General features: G+C 36.8%; 1 protein-coding gene across 17 annotated transcripts in view; it reads right to left on the bottom strand.

The window, feature by feature from the left end:
- The window catches only part of HMBOX1 (homeobox containing 1), a 208,958-nt gene that overhangs the window by 121,342 nt on the left and 73,810 nt on the right, over window positions 1-13,806 (bottom strand). For all 17 annotated transcript variants that reach the window (XM_042243534.2, XM_060409573.1, XM_060409576.1 and 14 more), the window contains one exon: window positions 4,397-4,476. Coding sequence is in view for 14 of the 17 variants with exons in the window: in XM_060409573.1 (XP_060265556.1) it covers window positions 4,397-4,419 (23 nt within the window). In the remaining 3 variants the exon portion in view is untranslated. The remainder of the gene's footprint in view (window positions 1-4,396; window positions 4,477-13,806) is intronic.

The following is a 13,806-nucleotide window of genomic DNA, read 5'->3' as shown; positions in this document are numbered from 1 at the left end:
TTTGGTAGGTATATTATATTCAAAATGTGCTGAAAAAGCTGTGCAAACGTTTTCTGAATAGCCTATAAGAGACACTTGACACTATAGTTTTATCTTAACCCTCAGCCCTTGGTCCTTTCTCCTGTTTAGTAACATATTAGTTCTTAATCCCAGGAAGTTCTTTTTAAAAGTAGCTGCCCCTTAGTAATCCAAATAATTTACCCTTTAACTTACTGATTTGGTAAATTCAGGTTTCTATATATTCTTTTCTCTTGAAAATGGAGTTGTTCACTGCTAACTTTAGTCTTCATACTTTCAAAATATGTCATGAACGGACCTTATTATATATATGAGATGTCAAGGACTGTTTTATTTTGCAGACAAAAAAAAAAAAACCAACCATGATATTTTCCTATCCCATTTATATCAGAGCTAATAGTATTCTATATGTAACTCTTCAAACCTCCCTCTGTTTGGGGTAGCACTCTGTATATTAATATAAAACTAAAATGAATTATATGAATTTTACCTGTTAACTGGAAAGTATCCACTATAAAGCTTATATTAGACCAACCAGAACTAAAGATTCCACAGCATCTAAAACAATGTATTTATGTCATTTCAGAGTCATTGATTACGGGAACCACTTTATTTTTTGCCATGCTGCATAGTTTGTAGGACCTTGGTTCCCTGTTCAGGGATCAAACCCGCGCCCTCTGCAGTTAAAGTGTGGAGTCCTAAAGGCTGGACCACCAGCGAATTCCCTACGGAAACCCATTGTAAAAGTGGTTAATTCAAAAGTCGTAAAAGAAGATAAAAGAAGGCACCTATTATTTTGTCCGCCCAGAATGTCTGTTTCCAAACACATGTTCTTGGAAAGAATGAAAGTGAAAAGTGGAAGTGTTAATAGCTAAGGTGTCCAACTCTTTGCAACCCCATGGACTGTAGTCCACCAGGGTCCTCTGTCCATGGAATTCTCCAGGCAAGAATAATGGAGTGGTTCCCATTCCCTTCTCCAAGGAATCTTCCCGACCCAGGGACTGAACCTGAGTCTCCTGTATTGCAGGCAAATCTTTACCATCCAAGCCACCAGGGAAGCCCTGCCACTCAAAATGCCCTACCTTCTGGCCAACAGTGTGGGCACACAAGGAAAACAGCCTTGCTCTTCTCAAAATACTCAGGTTAGAGTGGCAGGAAGATGGACAGTCACTGTAACTGTGGTCAGCTGCAAGAAGATGTTATATTCCTCACCATATAGAAGGAGCTAGTTTGTAGGAAAATAAGGCAGGCATAATAAGAAATGCAGGGCAAAGTGGAAAACTCTGCAGTATTCACATCCCTTGTTCTAGTCATTCCAAAGCCCCTACTACATCCCTGCTCAAATTCTTATATTGTCATGTAACAGCATGAAACTGAAAGTGTTAGTCACTCAGTCATGTCCAACTCTCTGCGATCCCATGGACTGTAGCCTACCAGGCTCCTCTGTCCATGGGATTTTCCAAGCAAGAATATTGGAATGGGTTGCCAACCACTTCTCCAGGGGATTTTCCTGACCCAGGGATTGAACCCAGGTCTTCTGTATTGAAGGCAGACTCTTTACCATCTGAGCCAACAGCGAAACAGTTTAAGTTCACACAGACTTCCCTTTATGCTTCACTTTGTTTAAATTAGATGTATGTGCCCTGCACCAAGAGAGGTCCCTAACACAAAGACATACCTAAAGTAAAAAGATCTGCAATTGCCAGAGCCAAACGTATGGCTGCTCTAGAGCAGAGTGGGATGATGAGCACGATCCGGTCACACATGTGACACTGAAGGCACAATGTTTTATTGAGAAAATGCCAAGATGAGAAGCCCGCTTAGATACTAAGAACAACAGTCCAATGTGCATTAACAAACAAAGGCACACACCCTGTCATTTTCAAATTTTATTTCTTACAATTCACCTAGTTTAAGCACATCATCATGAGATTATGGCAATAATGACCTAGAAAGGTCATCTAAGTCCATGATACCAGCAATTCTTTCACAACAGAAAAAGATAACATGTAAAAACTGAATTAATTTTCCTATATAACACAAGAACTGTTCACAGGATAAGGAACATCTTTCACTTTAAATTACTCATCTGAATGCAGACTCAGGCCAGCAATAATTAAAAATGATGTGAGAAGAATTTTGACACTGTAATAACACAGACAATGTTTAAAGCATAAAAGAACAATTAAATTCAGGAATTATGGCTCAGTTCACAAAATGACATTCTAAAATACCATACTATTAACACCATAATAGTAAACCCTTTTTACAATTAATTTTATCTCTACCTGTATATGTAAACCCTTCTTAAGTCCTGAGGTTCAGAACAAACTTTAACTAAATCCCAGAAACATGTAGAGGAAAGAAGGTTAAAGCATACACAAATGCCTAATCTTGAAATCATCTGTGCAAAAATGACACAACCACCTTACTTGTAAAGCATCAACAGCTAATAAGATTTTACTGGATAACAGTATTTTCTTGAGCTGGACTCTGCTGTCTTTATCTTTTTATCTAGAATGACTAGGCAAAATCTGGTACAGTCATATATTAGTTTTGTCATTCATGGTATTTATTCCATGATGATTTAACACATTATAGAGTCAATCATAATATTAATCAACTAAAGACATACTAACGACTCTTTGTACTATTTATGGCACATTACTCTCACAACTATTATTACCATCAAAGGAATGGCAGTTTTAAAGTAAGAAAATGACAAGAGTAAGGAAGAAATGAAAATTTCCTGGGGACTGAGCTTGCAATATGGAAAAGTGATTCTGTAATTCAAACCAATGGGAGAACAGGCTAATGCAAAAGAACAAAGGCTATTACTATAGGTAAGAGCATAAAAATGTTCTTTTTAAAATATAAAGAAAAATAAGATTATATTCAGTTTATAATTATACTTTAATAGTTCTTAAATTACCACTAATTAAGATTGAGGTTTTTAAATACTAGCCATCTATATACAATGGGGAAAATAAAATCCAAGTAAAAACATGAAAGTCTATAGAGGGAGATATAAATTAGGTGTGGAATCAGAGAATAGGAGACCATTTACACAAAAATAATTCAATTAACATTTACTGAAATTTCCCTAGTGGCTCAGTGGTAAAGAATTCGCCTGCTTATGCAGGAGATGCAGGTTCGATCCCTGGGTCGGGAAGATCCTCTGGTGAAGGAAATGGCAACCCACTCCAGTATTCTTGCCAGGATAATTCCATGTATAGAGGGGCCTGGTGGACTACAGTCCATGGGTTGCAAAGAGTCAGACATGATTTAGGGATTAAACAACAACATTTACTGACTAACCTCCATGTGTCAGACTACACCCCATGTAAAAAGGATGCAACAAGGCACAAATAAGGCCAAAAAAAAGGGGGCAAAATAAGGGTTAAAAAAAAAAAGCCTCACAACGCTTACATTCTAATGGCTATGGTGAACAGCCATTAACAAATAAACTGTACTTTTTAAAACAGGGAAAATTACGCCCAAAGCAACAGAGTATCATCCCTTTCCCAAGTACACAACTACTTAGCAGCATCTCAGGCCACAGTTCACACCATCTGGTCTATTCCAGAGACTTTCTGATATACTATAAAGTCAACAAGAAAAGAAAAATGTTTTTTAAAAAAATCTAACTAATAAGGAAAATCTATCATTCTTCTGCTTACTGGATTACAGAACTGACAACCAAAACAGAAGGAATTTAATTGAAATGTAGACTGAACCAAATTTTTAAAAAATACTTACATTAAAGATGCACTTAATGAGCTAATACGTACTTTATCTTCTCTAATATCTGAAATTCCCGGAATACTTTTGTTCAGAGGCCTATTTAATATGAACTAGTGGTTACAGCTGATATCCTAGCACAAAAAAACTCTCAACATACTACCACTATTCAATTTGTATTTTCTGCCAGACTCCAAAGAAAGGCTACCAACTGTATTAGCTAACAGGCGTAACTAGGCTTATTATCCCCAGCAGGTAAAGAAAATGCCTATGGTGCTCAGGAGTTTGCATACAAAAGGCAGCACTAAAGTAACATTTTACCAATATTCTGCTTGTCACAAGGAACTTAATACTAGCCACCTATTTCACAAATTTCTAGGCTGTTAAGCGCTTTAAAATTATAAGTAATTTTATGTTCAACTGAAAATCTATGTTAGACTTCAAAGTTGAAAACAGAAATAGTAAAAGACAAAGGTGATATAGACCTGAAAAATTCATTCCTTACCACATAACTATGAAAAAATTATTTCAACTCTACAAATCACTGCTATCACTTCTGTACTATAATATAATGCTTTCTTTACCTTTCTTAAAACAATAGAGAAGATGAAAATTAAGAGGAGAACTGGATACTCACACCACTGGGAAGGAACTGAGCATGCTTTACATGAGGGGAAGCAATGTCCTTGCTAGAGATGATCAGTGTTATTCATCATTCTGTAGGAAAAAAGACAGAGAACTGAGAAACACTTTGAAATCAAATACTGAATAAAAACATTAATTATATAATTTAGGGATTAACAGTTAACATCAAATAACTAGGTTTTTAAAAAATTACTTTTTATTTCAAGTAAAACATCTATTTTAAAAATAGAAAAATACTTTTTAAACCTTTCAAATTACTCACTTGGAAAAATGAAAATCATCCCTGAAGTTTATGTTACCAGATACCACCCAAGGAAACGGATTTAAACATGAAATGGAATATATATATACACACAATACTGTGACATTCAGGATAACTTGTTGATAATAACTCCAGTGCACTTATGCGGAATCCTATAAACAAAAAACATACCACAGCATGATAGAAGCTAACAGTCTTAAAAGGTGGGTACAACCTGGGGTGTAGTGCCAAGTCTATTACTTATTTTGTTGTTATTTAGTCGCAAAGTCACATCCGACTATCTGTGACCCCACGGACTGTGGCCGCCAGGCTTCTCTACCCCTGCGACTTCCCAGGCAGGAATACTGGAGTGGGTTGCCATTGCCGTCTCCAGGGTATCTTCCTGACCCGGGGATCAAACCGACATCTCCTGCACTGGCACTGCGTCTTTACCACTGAGCCGCCAAGGAAGCCCATTATTTTATTTTACTGCTAGCCAAATCTAACAGTGACTTAATTTCTCTGAGTCTCAATTCCACATTCATAAAACAGAGGTAATAGGTAACTACTTCAAAAAACTACAAGAGTTTAAAACATTTTTTAAATGGTGGTGATGAAGTACTTCACAAACTATCAGGTAGCAGGGGCTTTTTTACTACTAACTTTAAAAAGACACCAATAATCGTGTCCATTCCTGAACAGGCTTAAGTTAATAATGGAGCAACTTCAGTACTTCTATCTTCTGATTAACATTCTACTGCTTTAATCAGCGTTCAGACGCTGTGACCCCGTTTAACTCACACATAGATCTTAACAAAAAACGAACTCTACTGTTCACAGCTTAGGAGCTAAAGATCATGTATTACTGACTGAACTTATTAGCAGTTTCAAACCACAATATATACAGGGAACTATTTCCATTAACTGCAAGTTAATATTATAAAGTGGGAGAAGGCAATGGCAACCCACTCCAGTACTCTTGCCTAGAAAATCCCATGGGAGGCGCTTGGTAGGCTGCAGTCCATGGGGTCACTAAGAGTCAGACACAACTGAGAGGCTTCACTTTCACTTTTCACTTTCATGCATCGGAGAAGGAAATGGCAATCCACTCCAGTGTTCTTGCCTGGAGAATCCCAGAGATGGGGGAGCCTGGTGGGCTGCCGTCTCTGGGGTCGCACAGAGTCCGACATGACTGAAGTGACTTAGCAGCAATATTATAAAGATGAAAGCCAAAAATGTTGATGTCAAAAACTCTCACACTAAAATACACATTCAGCACTGAATTATTTTAAGCAAGACCAAAGTGTCTAACAGTGACTAATGATATATGTGAAATGTACACAGTAAAGGTAGAAACCTTTACATTTGCATATTCTAAATTGTAGCTTTAATGAAATACTGGTCCTAAATAGCAGATATAAAACACAAAGAAAACCTCCTAAAAATACTGTTGATTGCATTTCCTAGACCAACAACAAGCCACAACATGGATTACTGGTCAATATATATATATTTTTTCACTCCTGCTCCAATTTAGTTAAAATATACTAAATACTAGTCCTGAAATAGAAACAAGGTCATAACATGAGTAAGATATGGTCCCAGTAGTGTAGGAGCTTATTAAACTATGGCGGGGGGACAGGGGGCACGGGGCGGGGGAGTAAAACAAAAATTACACACACACATATCTCCAATAAAGACTAATAATACAAGATTTATGAGCACAGCAATTCAGAAATTAATTGGTTACAAAGAACTGGGAAGACTTCTTTAAGTGAGCTCTCAGCTGTTATTTGAAGTTTAGAATAAGACTTCCACCAAATCAAAGTGTGAAGAGAGGTTAGAACCAGTGGAAGAAAGAATCAGGAAGAGGAAACAGTTTAAAAAAAGATTTTGAAGGATGTTTAGGGACTAAGTAGACCTGTCTTACTGGCCTTTAACATGTAAGTGTGAGGAACAGACAGGCAGAAAGGAAGGAATTCCAGTCTATGAAGGGCTCATAAACGCCTTGCAGTATTTCCCATCTTAATTCTATAAATATGAGAATATCACCACGACTGAATCAGATGATCTGGGGGAAAATCACCAAAGACTTTCATTTCACAGATAAGGAAACAGATCAAGACACTGATACAGACCTGTATAAGTACAAATCACTTAATTTATGTCATTTATATTCCAGACATAAATGGACTTGAAATAAGGCATAAAACATTCAAAGGACAGAAGATCAAGCAAGTTGCTGTGAGTTCTCTGCTCTTAGGTTCAACAGAACAGAGCGTTCCTAGCATAAGAGACAGATTTTTTAAATTGACAGTTTAAAACTGTGCATTAAAACACATCATTAGAATGGCTATAATTAAAAAAAAAAACAGAAAATAACAGGTATTGGCACAGATGTGGATAAAATAAAACCTTTGTGTGCTCTGATGAAAAATATAAAATGGGGCTACTGCTATGTAAAATAGTATGGAGATTTCTGAAATAATTTAAATATAGAATTATCAGGAGATCTGCAACTTCAATTCCAAGTATATAAGCAGGAGTGAAAGCAGGGACTCAAAAATATATTTGTACACCTAAGTTCATAGCAGCATAGTCACAAAAGGTGGAAACAAATATCTATCAACGGATGAATGGCCAAGCAAAATATGATACATGCATATAAGGGATTATTAGTCTGCCTTAAAAAAGAAGGAAATTCTGACATGCTAAAATCGATGAACCCCAAGGCATTACACTAAGTGAAAGAAGCCAGTCACAAAAGGCCAAATACTGTATAATTCCACTTTTACAAGATATGTACAGTCTTCAAACTCTGGGACAGGAAGGAGAATGGTTCTTAAAGGGGGCTGGGGAAGGAGAGGTTATTGTTCAATGGTGCAAAGTTTTAGTTTAGAAACACGAGAAAAAGATCTGGAGATAGATGACAGTGATGGTTGTACAACAATGTTTATTGTACTTAAGTGTCATGAACTGTTTGCTTTAAAACTGTTAAAATGGTAAATTTTATATTATCTATGCTTTATTACTGCAAAAAGGAGAGTGTTATAATAAAAGAAAACACATATTAAAAGATATCAGGGATAAAAGTTTATGGATGCTGGATCGTATTTAAGCACCTAGCTATAAAAAGCAAGTAAGCTATAAAAGATTAAAAAATCACCTACTTACTGGACTTCTCATCTATTATACTTAAAAGAGAAAGAGCCAAACAACATTCACAGATGACTGAGAGGATTCTGTACCAATAGAGCTTACATTTTGATATAAGAAAAACACTGCAAATAAGCAAGAATTCAGAGAGTGTATTTTCTCAGTTACCTCAACTGAGACACATAATATAAAAAATTAAGAAAAATGCCAAAATATTTTTATTTATAAACTACAAGATGAACTAGATAATCTTTGGATCAACGAAATCAAAATCTTTATTTGAAATGGTTTTAGTGTTCTGCTACATAGGACATGGAATAAATATATATTATATATATGTATATGTTTTTCCACATAGAGAAATCTGATCTGTGGAGCAGATCCAGTGATGGTGGTTACTGTAAGTACAGGGTGAGAACTGGACAGATTCGGGAAAGGGTAGGAAGGGGACTGTTCTCAGAGAACTGTATAATTTTAACCATATGAATGTTATTGCTCAGTCAATAAATCAAATTAATAAAAATAGGAATTAAGAGGAGCCCACTGAACCGTTTGTAATTCAACACTAACTTGAAGATTATAGCAAACTAATAAGACATAAGAATGAATTAACTGGAATAATACTGTAATGAAAGAGAACTATATACCTTTTTGCTAATGATCTAAAGGAATACCTAAGAAATGTAAGCTATTCTAGTAAAAAAAAAAAAAAAAGCTGAAGTTTTTTGTTAAGAAGTATGATAAAACACTTTAAATTAATTTTAAAAATTGTCCCTAGTTTAGCAGGGAAAAAAAGGCATCAATCATACTAGTAACATTTTCCCAATACTCATTCACTGGCAGGACCACAGAACAAAAAGACACTAAGCAAATCAATACGACACTGGCTGGGGACAGACACACAGATAAGTGGGAGAGAATAAAGCTTAGTGATTCCAGAACACGTAAGGAAATACACAAGCTAAAGGCTAAATTTTACTTCAACAAGCTGCTTTTGAACTGTGGTGTTGGAGAAGACTCTTGAGAGTCCCTTGGACTGCAAGGAGATCCGACCAGTCCATCCTAAAGGAAATCAGTCCTGAAAATTCACTGGAAGGACTGATGTTGAAGCTGAACTCCAATACTCTGGCTATCTGATGCAAAGAACTGACAAACTGGAAAAGATACTGATGCTGGGAAAGATTGAAAGCAGGAGAAGGGGACGATAGAGGATGAGATGGACATGAGTTTGGGTAAACTCCAGGAGTTGGTGATGGACAGGGAGGCCTGGTGTGCTGCGATTCATGGGGTCTCAAAGAGTCGGACATGACTGAGTGACTGAACTGACTGAACTGAGGATAACTTATCATCTAGCAAGAAACCATATCTTTATCTTAAATTATATATAAAAATTTAAATTCCAAGTGGAATAGACATAAATCTATAAAACTCAGAGACACATTCTACAACAAAATTTAGAAGATCAAAGAGAAGAAACTTTAAAAGGTAGACATAAGAGTTTAAAATTTCCTACTACAAAAAAATCATAAAGCAAACAATTTTTAAAAAGATGTCCTTGTCATCACAAGGGACTGGAATGCAGAACTAATAAGTAAAGAGATAATTGGAGTAACAGGAAGGTTTGGCTTTGGAGTACAAAATGAAGCAGGGCAAAGGCTAACAGAGTTTTGCCAAGAGAATGCACTGGTCATAGCAAACACCCTGTTTCAACAACACAAGAGAAGATTCTACACATGGACATCACCAGATGGTAAACACCAAAATCAGATTGGTTATGTTCTTTGCAGCCTAAGATGGATAAGCTCTATACAGTCAGCAAAAACAAGACTGGGAGCTGACTGTGGCTCAGATCGTGAACTCCTTACTGCTAAATTCAGACTTAAATTGAAGGAAGTATGGAAAACTACTAGACCATTCAAGTATGACCTAAATCAAATCCCTGATGATTATACAGGGGAAGTGATGAATAAATTCAAGGGATTAGATCTGGTAGATAGAGTGCCTGAAGAACTATGGATGGAGGTTTGAAACACTGTATAGGAGGCAATAATTAAAACCATCCCCAAGAAAAAGAAATACAAAAATGTAAAATGGTTGTCTGAGGAAGCCTTACAAATAGCTGAAAAGAGGAGAAGCAAAAGGCAAAAGAGAAAAGGAATGATATAGCCATTTGAATGCAGAGATCCAAAGAACAGCAAGGAGAGACAAGAAAGCCTTTCTAAATGAACAATGCAAAGAAATAATGGAAAACAATAGAATGGGAAAGACTAGAGATCTCTTCAAGAAAATGAGAGATACCAAGGGAACATTTCATGCAAAGATGAGCACATAAAGGACAGAAATGATATGGACCTAACAGAAGCAAAAGGTATTAAGAATAAGTGGCAAGAATACACAGAAGAACTATACAAACAATGTCTTAATGACTCAGATAACGACGATGGTGTGATCACTCACATAGTCAGACATCCTGTAGGGAGAAGTCAACTAGGCCTTTAGGAAGCATTGTACATGAACTGAAAACTTCCAGATGTTCAAGCTGGATTTAGAAAAGGCAGAGGAACCAGGGAGCAAATTGCCAACATCCATTAGGTTATCAAAAAAGCAAGAGAGTTCCAAAAAACATCTGCTTCATTAAGTATGCTAAAGCCTTTGAATGTGGGGATCACAACAAACTGTGGAAAATTCTTCAAGAGACAGGAATACCTACCTACCTCCTGTGAAACCTGCATGCAGGTCAAGAAGCAACAGTTAGAACTGGACATGGAATAATGAACTAGTTCCAAATTGGGAAAGAAGAACGTCAAGGCTGTATATTGTCACCTTGTTTACTTAACTTATCTGTAGAGTACATGATGCGAAATGTTGGGCTGGATGAAGCTCAAGCTGGAATCAAGATTGCCAGGAGAAATATCACTTACCTCAGATATGCAGATGGCACCACCCTTATGGCAGAAAGCCATAAGGAACTAAAAAGCCTCTTGATGAAGGTGAAAGAGGAGAAGAGAAATAGCTGGCTTAAAACTCAACATTCAAAAAACTAAGATCATGGCATCCGGTCCCATCACTTCATGGGAAATAGATGGGGAAACAATGAAAACAGAGACAGACTTTATTTTCCTGGACTTCAAAATCACTGCAGATGGTGACTGAAGCCATGAAATTAAAAGACACTTGCTCCTTGAAAGACAAGTTATGACAAACCTAGACAGGGTGTTAAAAAGCAGAGACATCACTTTGCCAAAAAAGGTCCATGTAGTCAAAGCTATGGTTTTTCCAGCAGTCATGTACGGATGTGAGAGTTGGACTATAAAGAAAGCTGAGCACCGAAGAACTGATGCTTTTGAACTGTGGTGTTGGAGAAGACTCTTGAGAGTCCCTTGGACTGCAAGGAGATGCAGTCAATTCTAAATATCCTGAATATTCATTGAAAGGACTGACACTGAAGCTGAGCTCCAATACTTTGGCCACCTGATATGAAGAGCTAACTCTCTGAAAAAGACATGGATGCGGGGAAAAATAGAAGGCAGGAGGAGAAGGGGATGACAGAAGATGAGATGGTTGGATGGCATCACAAACTCCATGGACATGAGTTTGAGCAAGCTCAGGGAGATGGTGAAGGACAGGGAAGCCTGGCATGCTGCAGTTCATGGGGTCGCAAAGAATCAGACATGACTGAGCAACTGAACAACAACAACAAAAAAAACAAATCAGATAAAATATTTGACATGTAGAGAAAGAATAGATCCAGGCTGTCATTGTTTACTTTAAAAAACACTCAAATTTACTAGAAGTCAGAGAAATAACAATTAGTTTAAGAATGAGATATAACTTCAGCAAAAATTTAAGATTGATAATATGTCCGCAAAGGGTACGGCCATTTCACTGGTCTAAGGACAAAGCCCTTTTGCAAAGAAATCTGGCAACATAAATTGAAATTTAAAGTATTTACACTTTTGAGTCCCTTGGACTGCAAGGATATCCAACCAGTCCATCCTAAAGGAAATCAGTCCTGAATAGTCATTGGAAGGATCGATGTTGAAGCTGAAACTCCAATACTTTGGCCACCTGATGTAAAGAGCTGACTCAATGGAAAAGATCCTGATGTTGGGAAAGATTGAAGGATGACAGAGGATGAGATGGTTGGATGACATCACTGACTCAATGGACAGGAATTTGAGTAAACTCCGGGAGCTGGTGATGGACAGGGAGGCCTGGCGCGCTGCAGTCCATGGGGTCGCAAAGAGTCGGACCCTACTGAGCAACCGAACTGAACTTAACGAGTAGTCCTATTCCTGGGAATCTATCACATAGAAACAAAAGTAATCATACACAATACGTACAAGGATGTTTCTTGTCATTTATTTTGCTATTTCTTGTCTCTATAAACAGAACTGTTTCAATCCATACAGGAACGGCTGAATAAATGACAATATACTTTGATCAATGAACACAATACAATCAAGTAGAGTTTTATCAGGTGACTTGGTGGGATTTGCACATTGCCACACTGAGTTAAAAATTAAACAGCAAAATGCAATCAAATGAGTATGATGAGATTTAAAAAGAAAACCAACAAGAACAAAAGTGAAAGGGAAAGTTGCTCAGTCGTGTCTGACTCTTTGCCACCCCATGGACTGCAGGATACATACAGTCTATGGAATTCTCCAGGCCAAAATACTAGAGTGGGTAGCCTATCCCTTCTCCAACAGATCTTCCCAAGCCAGGAATCCAACCAGGGTCTCCTGCATTGCAGGCAGACTCTCTACCAACAAAACAGTCCTTTTATAGGTGTGTCTCGTCAGTATGTTTACTGACATACGTACATACACGAACATGGAGAAAAAACAGGTAGTCAATAGGTATTGGAGGTGGGGTTAAGGATGAGGGTATACATAGGGAATATGGGTAAGGAAGGATAAATGCATCTATGCAGCAGTTAAAGACACATTAATGCAAACAAATTGTAAACATTCCTACTATCAGAACTGGACTCAGTTATCAAATAATGATTTTAGGGTTGTAAAAATTCAACACAATGTCAGGTTTTTTTCCATAATGAAAGTCTACTGTCAGCACTGATGATCCTTGAAGAAAAAATGTAACCTGGAAAATCCATTAGGAATAAGAACTTGTAGATGGTGGTAAAAAGGTTCTTTTTATTCTAGCTTTTCTCTTTAATATAAAATGTATTAACCATATACAGTAAAGGAGAATTTCAGAAGATATAAAAAAAAGTTAAGTCTGTCTTCTATCCCAAACTCCTTTTTCTCTTCCACTGAGACATTATACAGTTCCTTCATACATCTTTCAACATCGAAGTGTAAGTTTAGGGTAAATTCCCAGTAGAGGAATCATTATGACAAAAAGCATATACCTTGTAAACTATGATAGAGAAATTTCATCAAATGGCCTCCCTAAAGAAGATCAATTTATACTCCTATCTTCAGGAAATGCTTAACTGTGAATCCAGTATGTCACTGGTGATTTAAAATTGAATTTACATTGTGCAGTTTGGTATGTATCTTGTTTTATTCAATAATGGTAAACATAGAAAGGGCAGAATATTTTAAGAAAGCAAAGCACAAGAGAAAGGGAAGAGTTAGCTCTAAAAGCACAGGCAGCAAGTAAGTCATCAAAGGAAGAGGTAACAGGACACTGTTAATGCCAACTAGTGAGGCCCTTAAGCTCAGATCTGGATATCAAAGAAGACTTCTCAGAAGTTCAAAACAACCATTACAGATTGCCTTCACTGCTCCTTTAGCACCTGACACAGAAACCACTGTGATCCATCTAAAATACCAATTTACAGTAAAATAAAAAAATGTGTAAATATACAGAGATACATAAGCCTTACAATCCCATAAGTTTGATACTATTAGTACTTTGAATTTAATGATGAGGAAGTAAAATTCCTTCCTTGCTAGATGCACATTAAACACACACACAAATATTTAAATGTAACACATGGAGGTAAGAAAAAAAAAAAAAGGTCATAAAACTGC

Source organism: Ovis aries, chromosome 2, assembly GCF_016772045.2.
Source record: "Ovis aries strain OAR_USU_Benz2616 breed Rambouillet chromosome 2, ARS-UI_Ramb_v3.0, whole genome shotgun sequence".
In the NCBI taxonomy this organism is placed as follows: Eukaryota; Metazoa; Chordata; class Mammalia; order Artiodactyla; family Bovidae; genus Ovis; species Ovis aries.
This window is presented reverse-complemented; position numbering and strand designations above follow the sequence as displayed.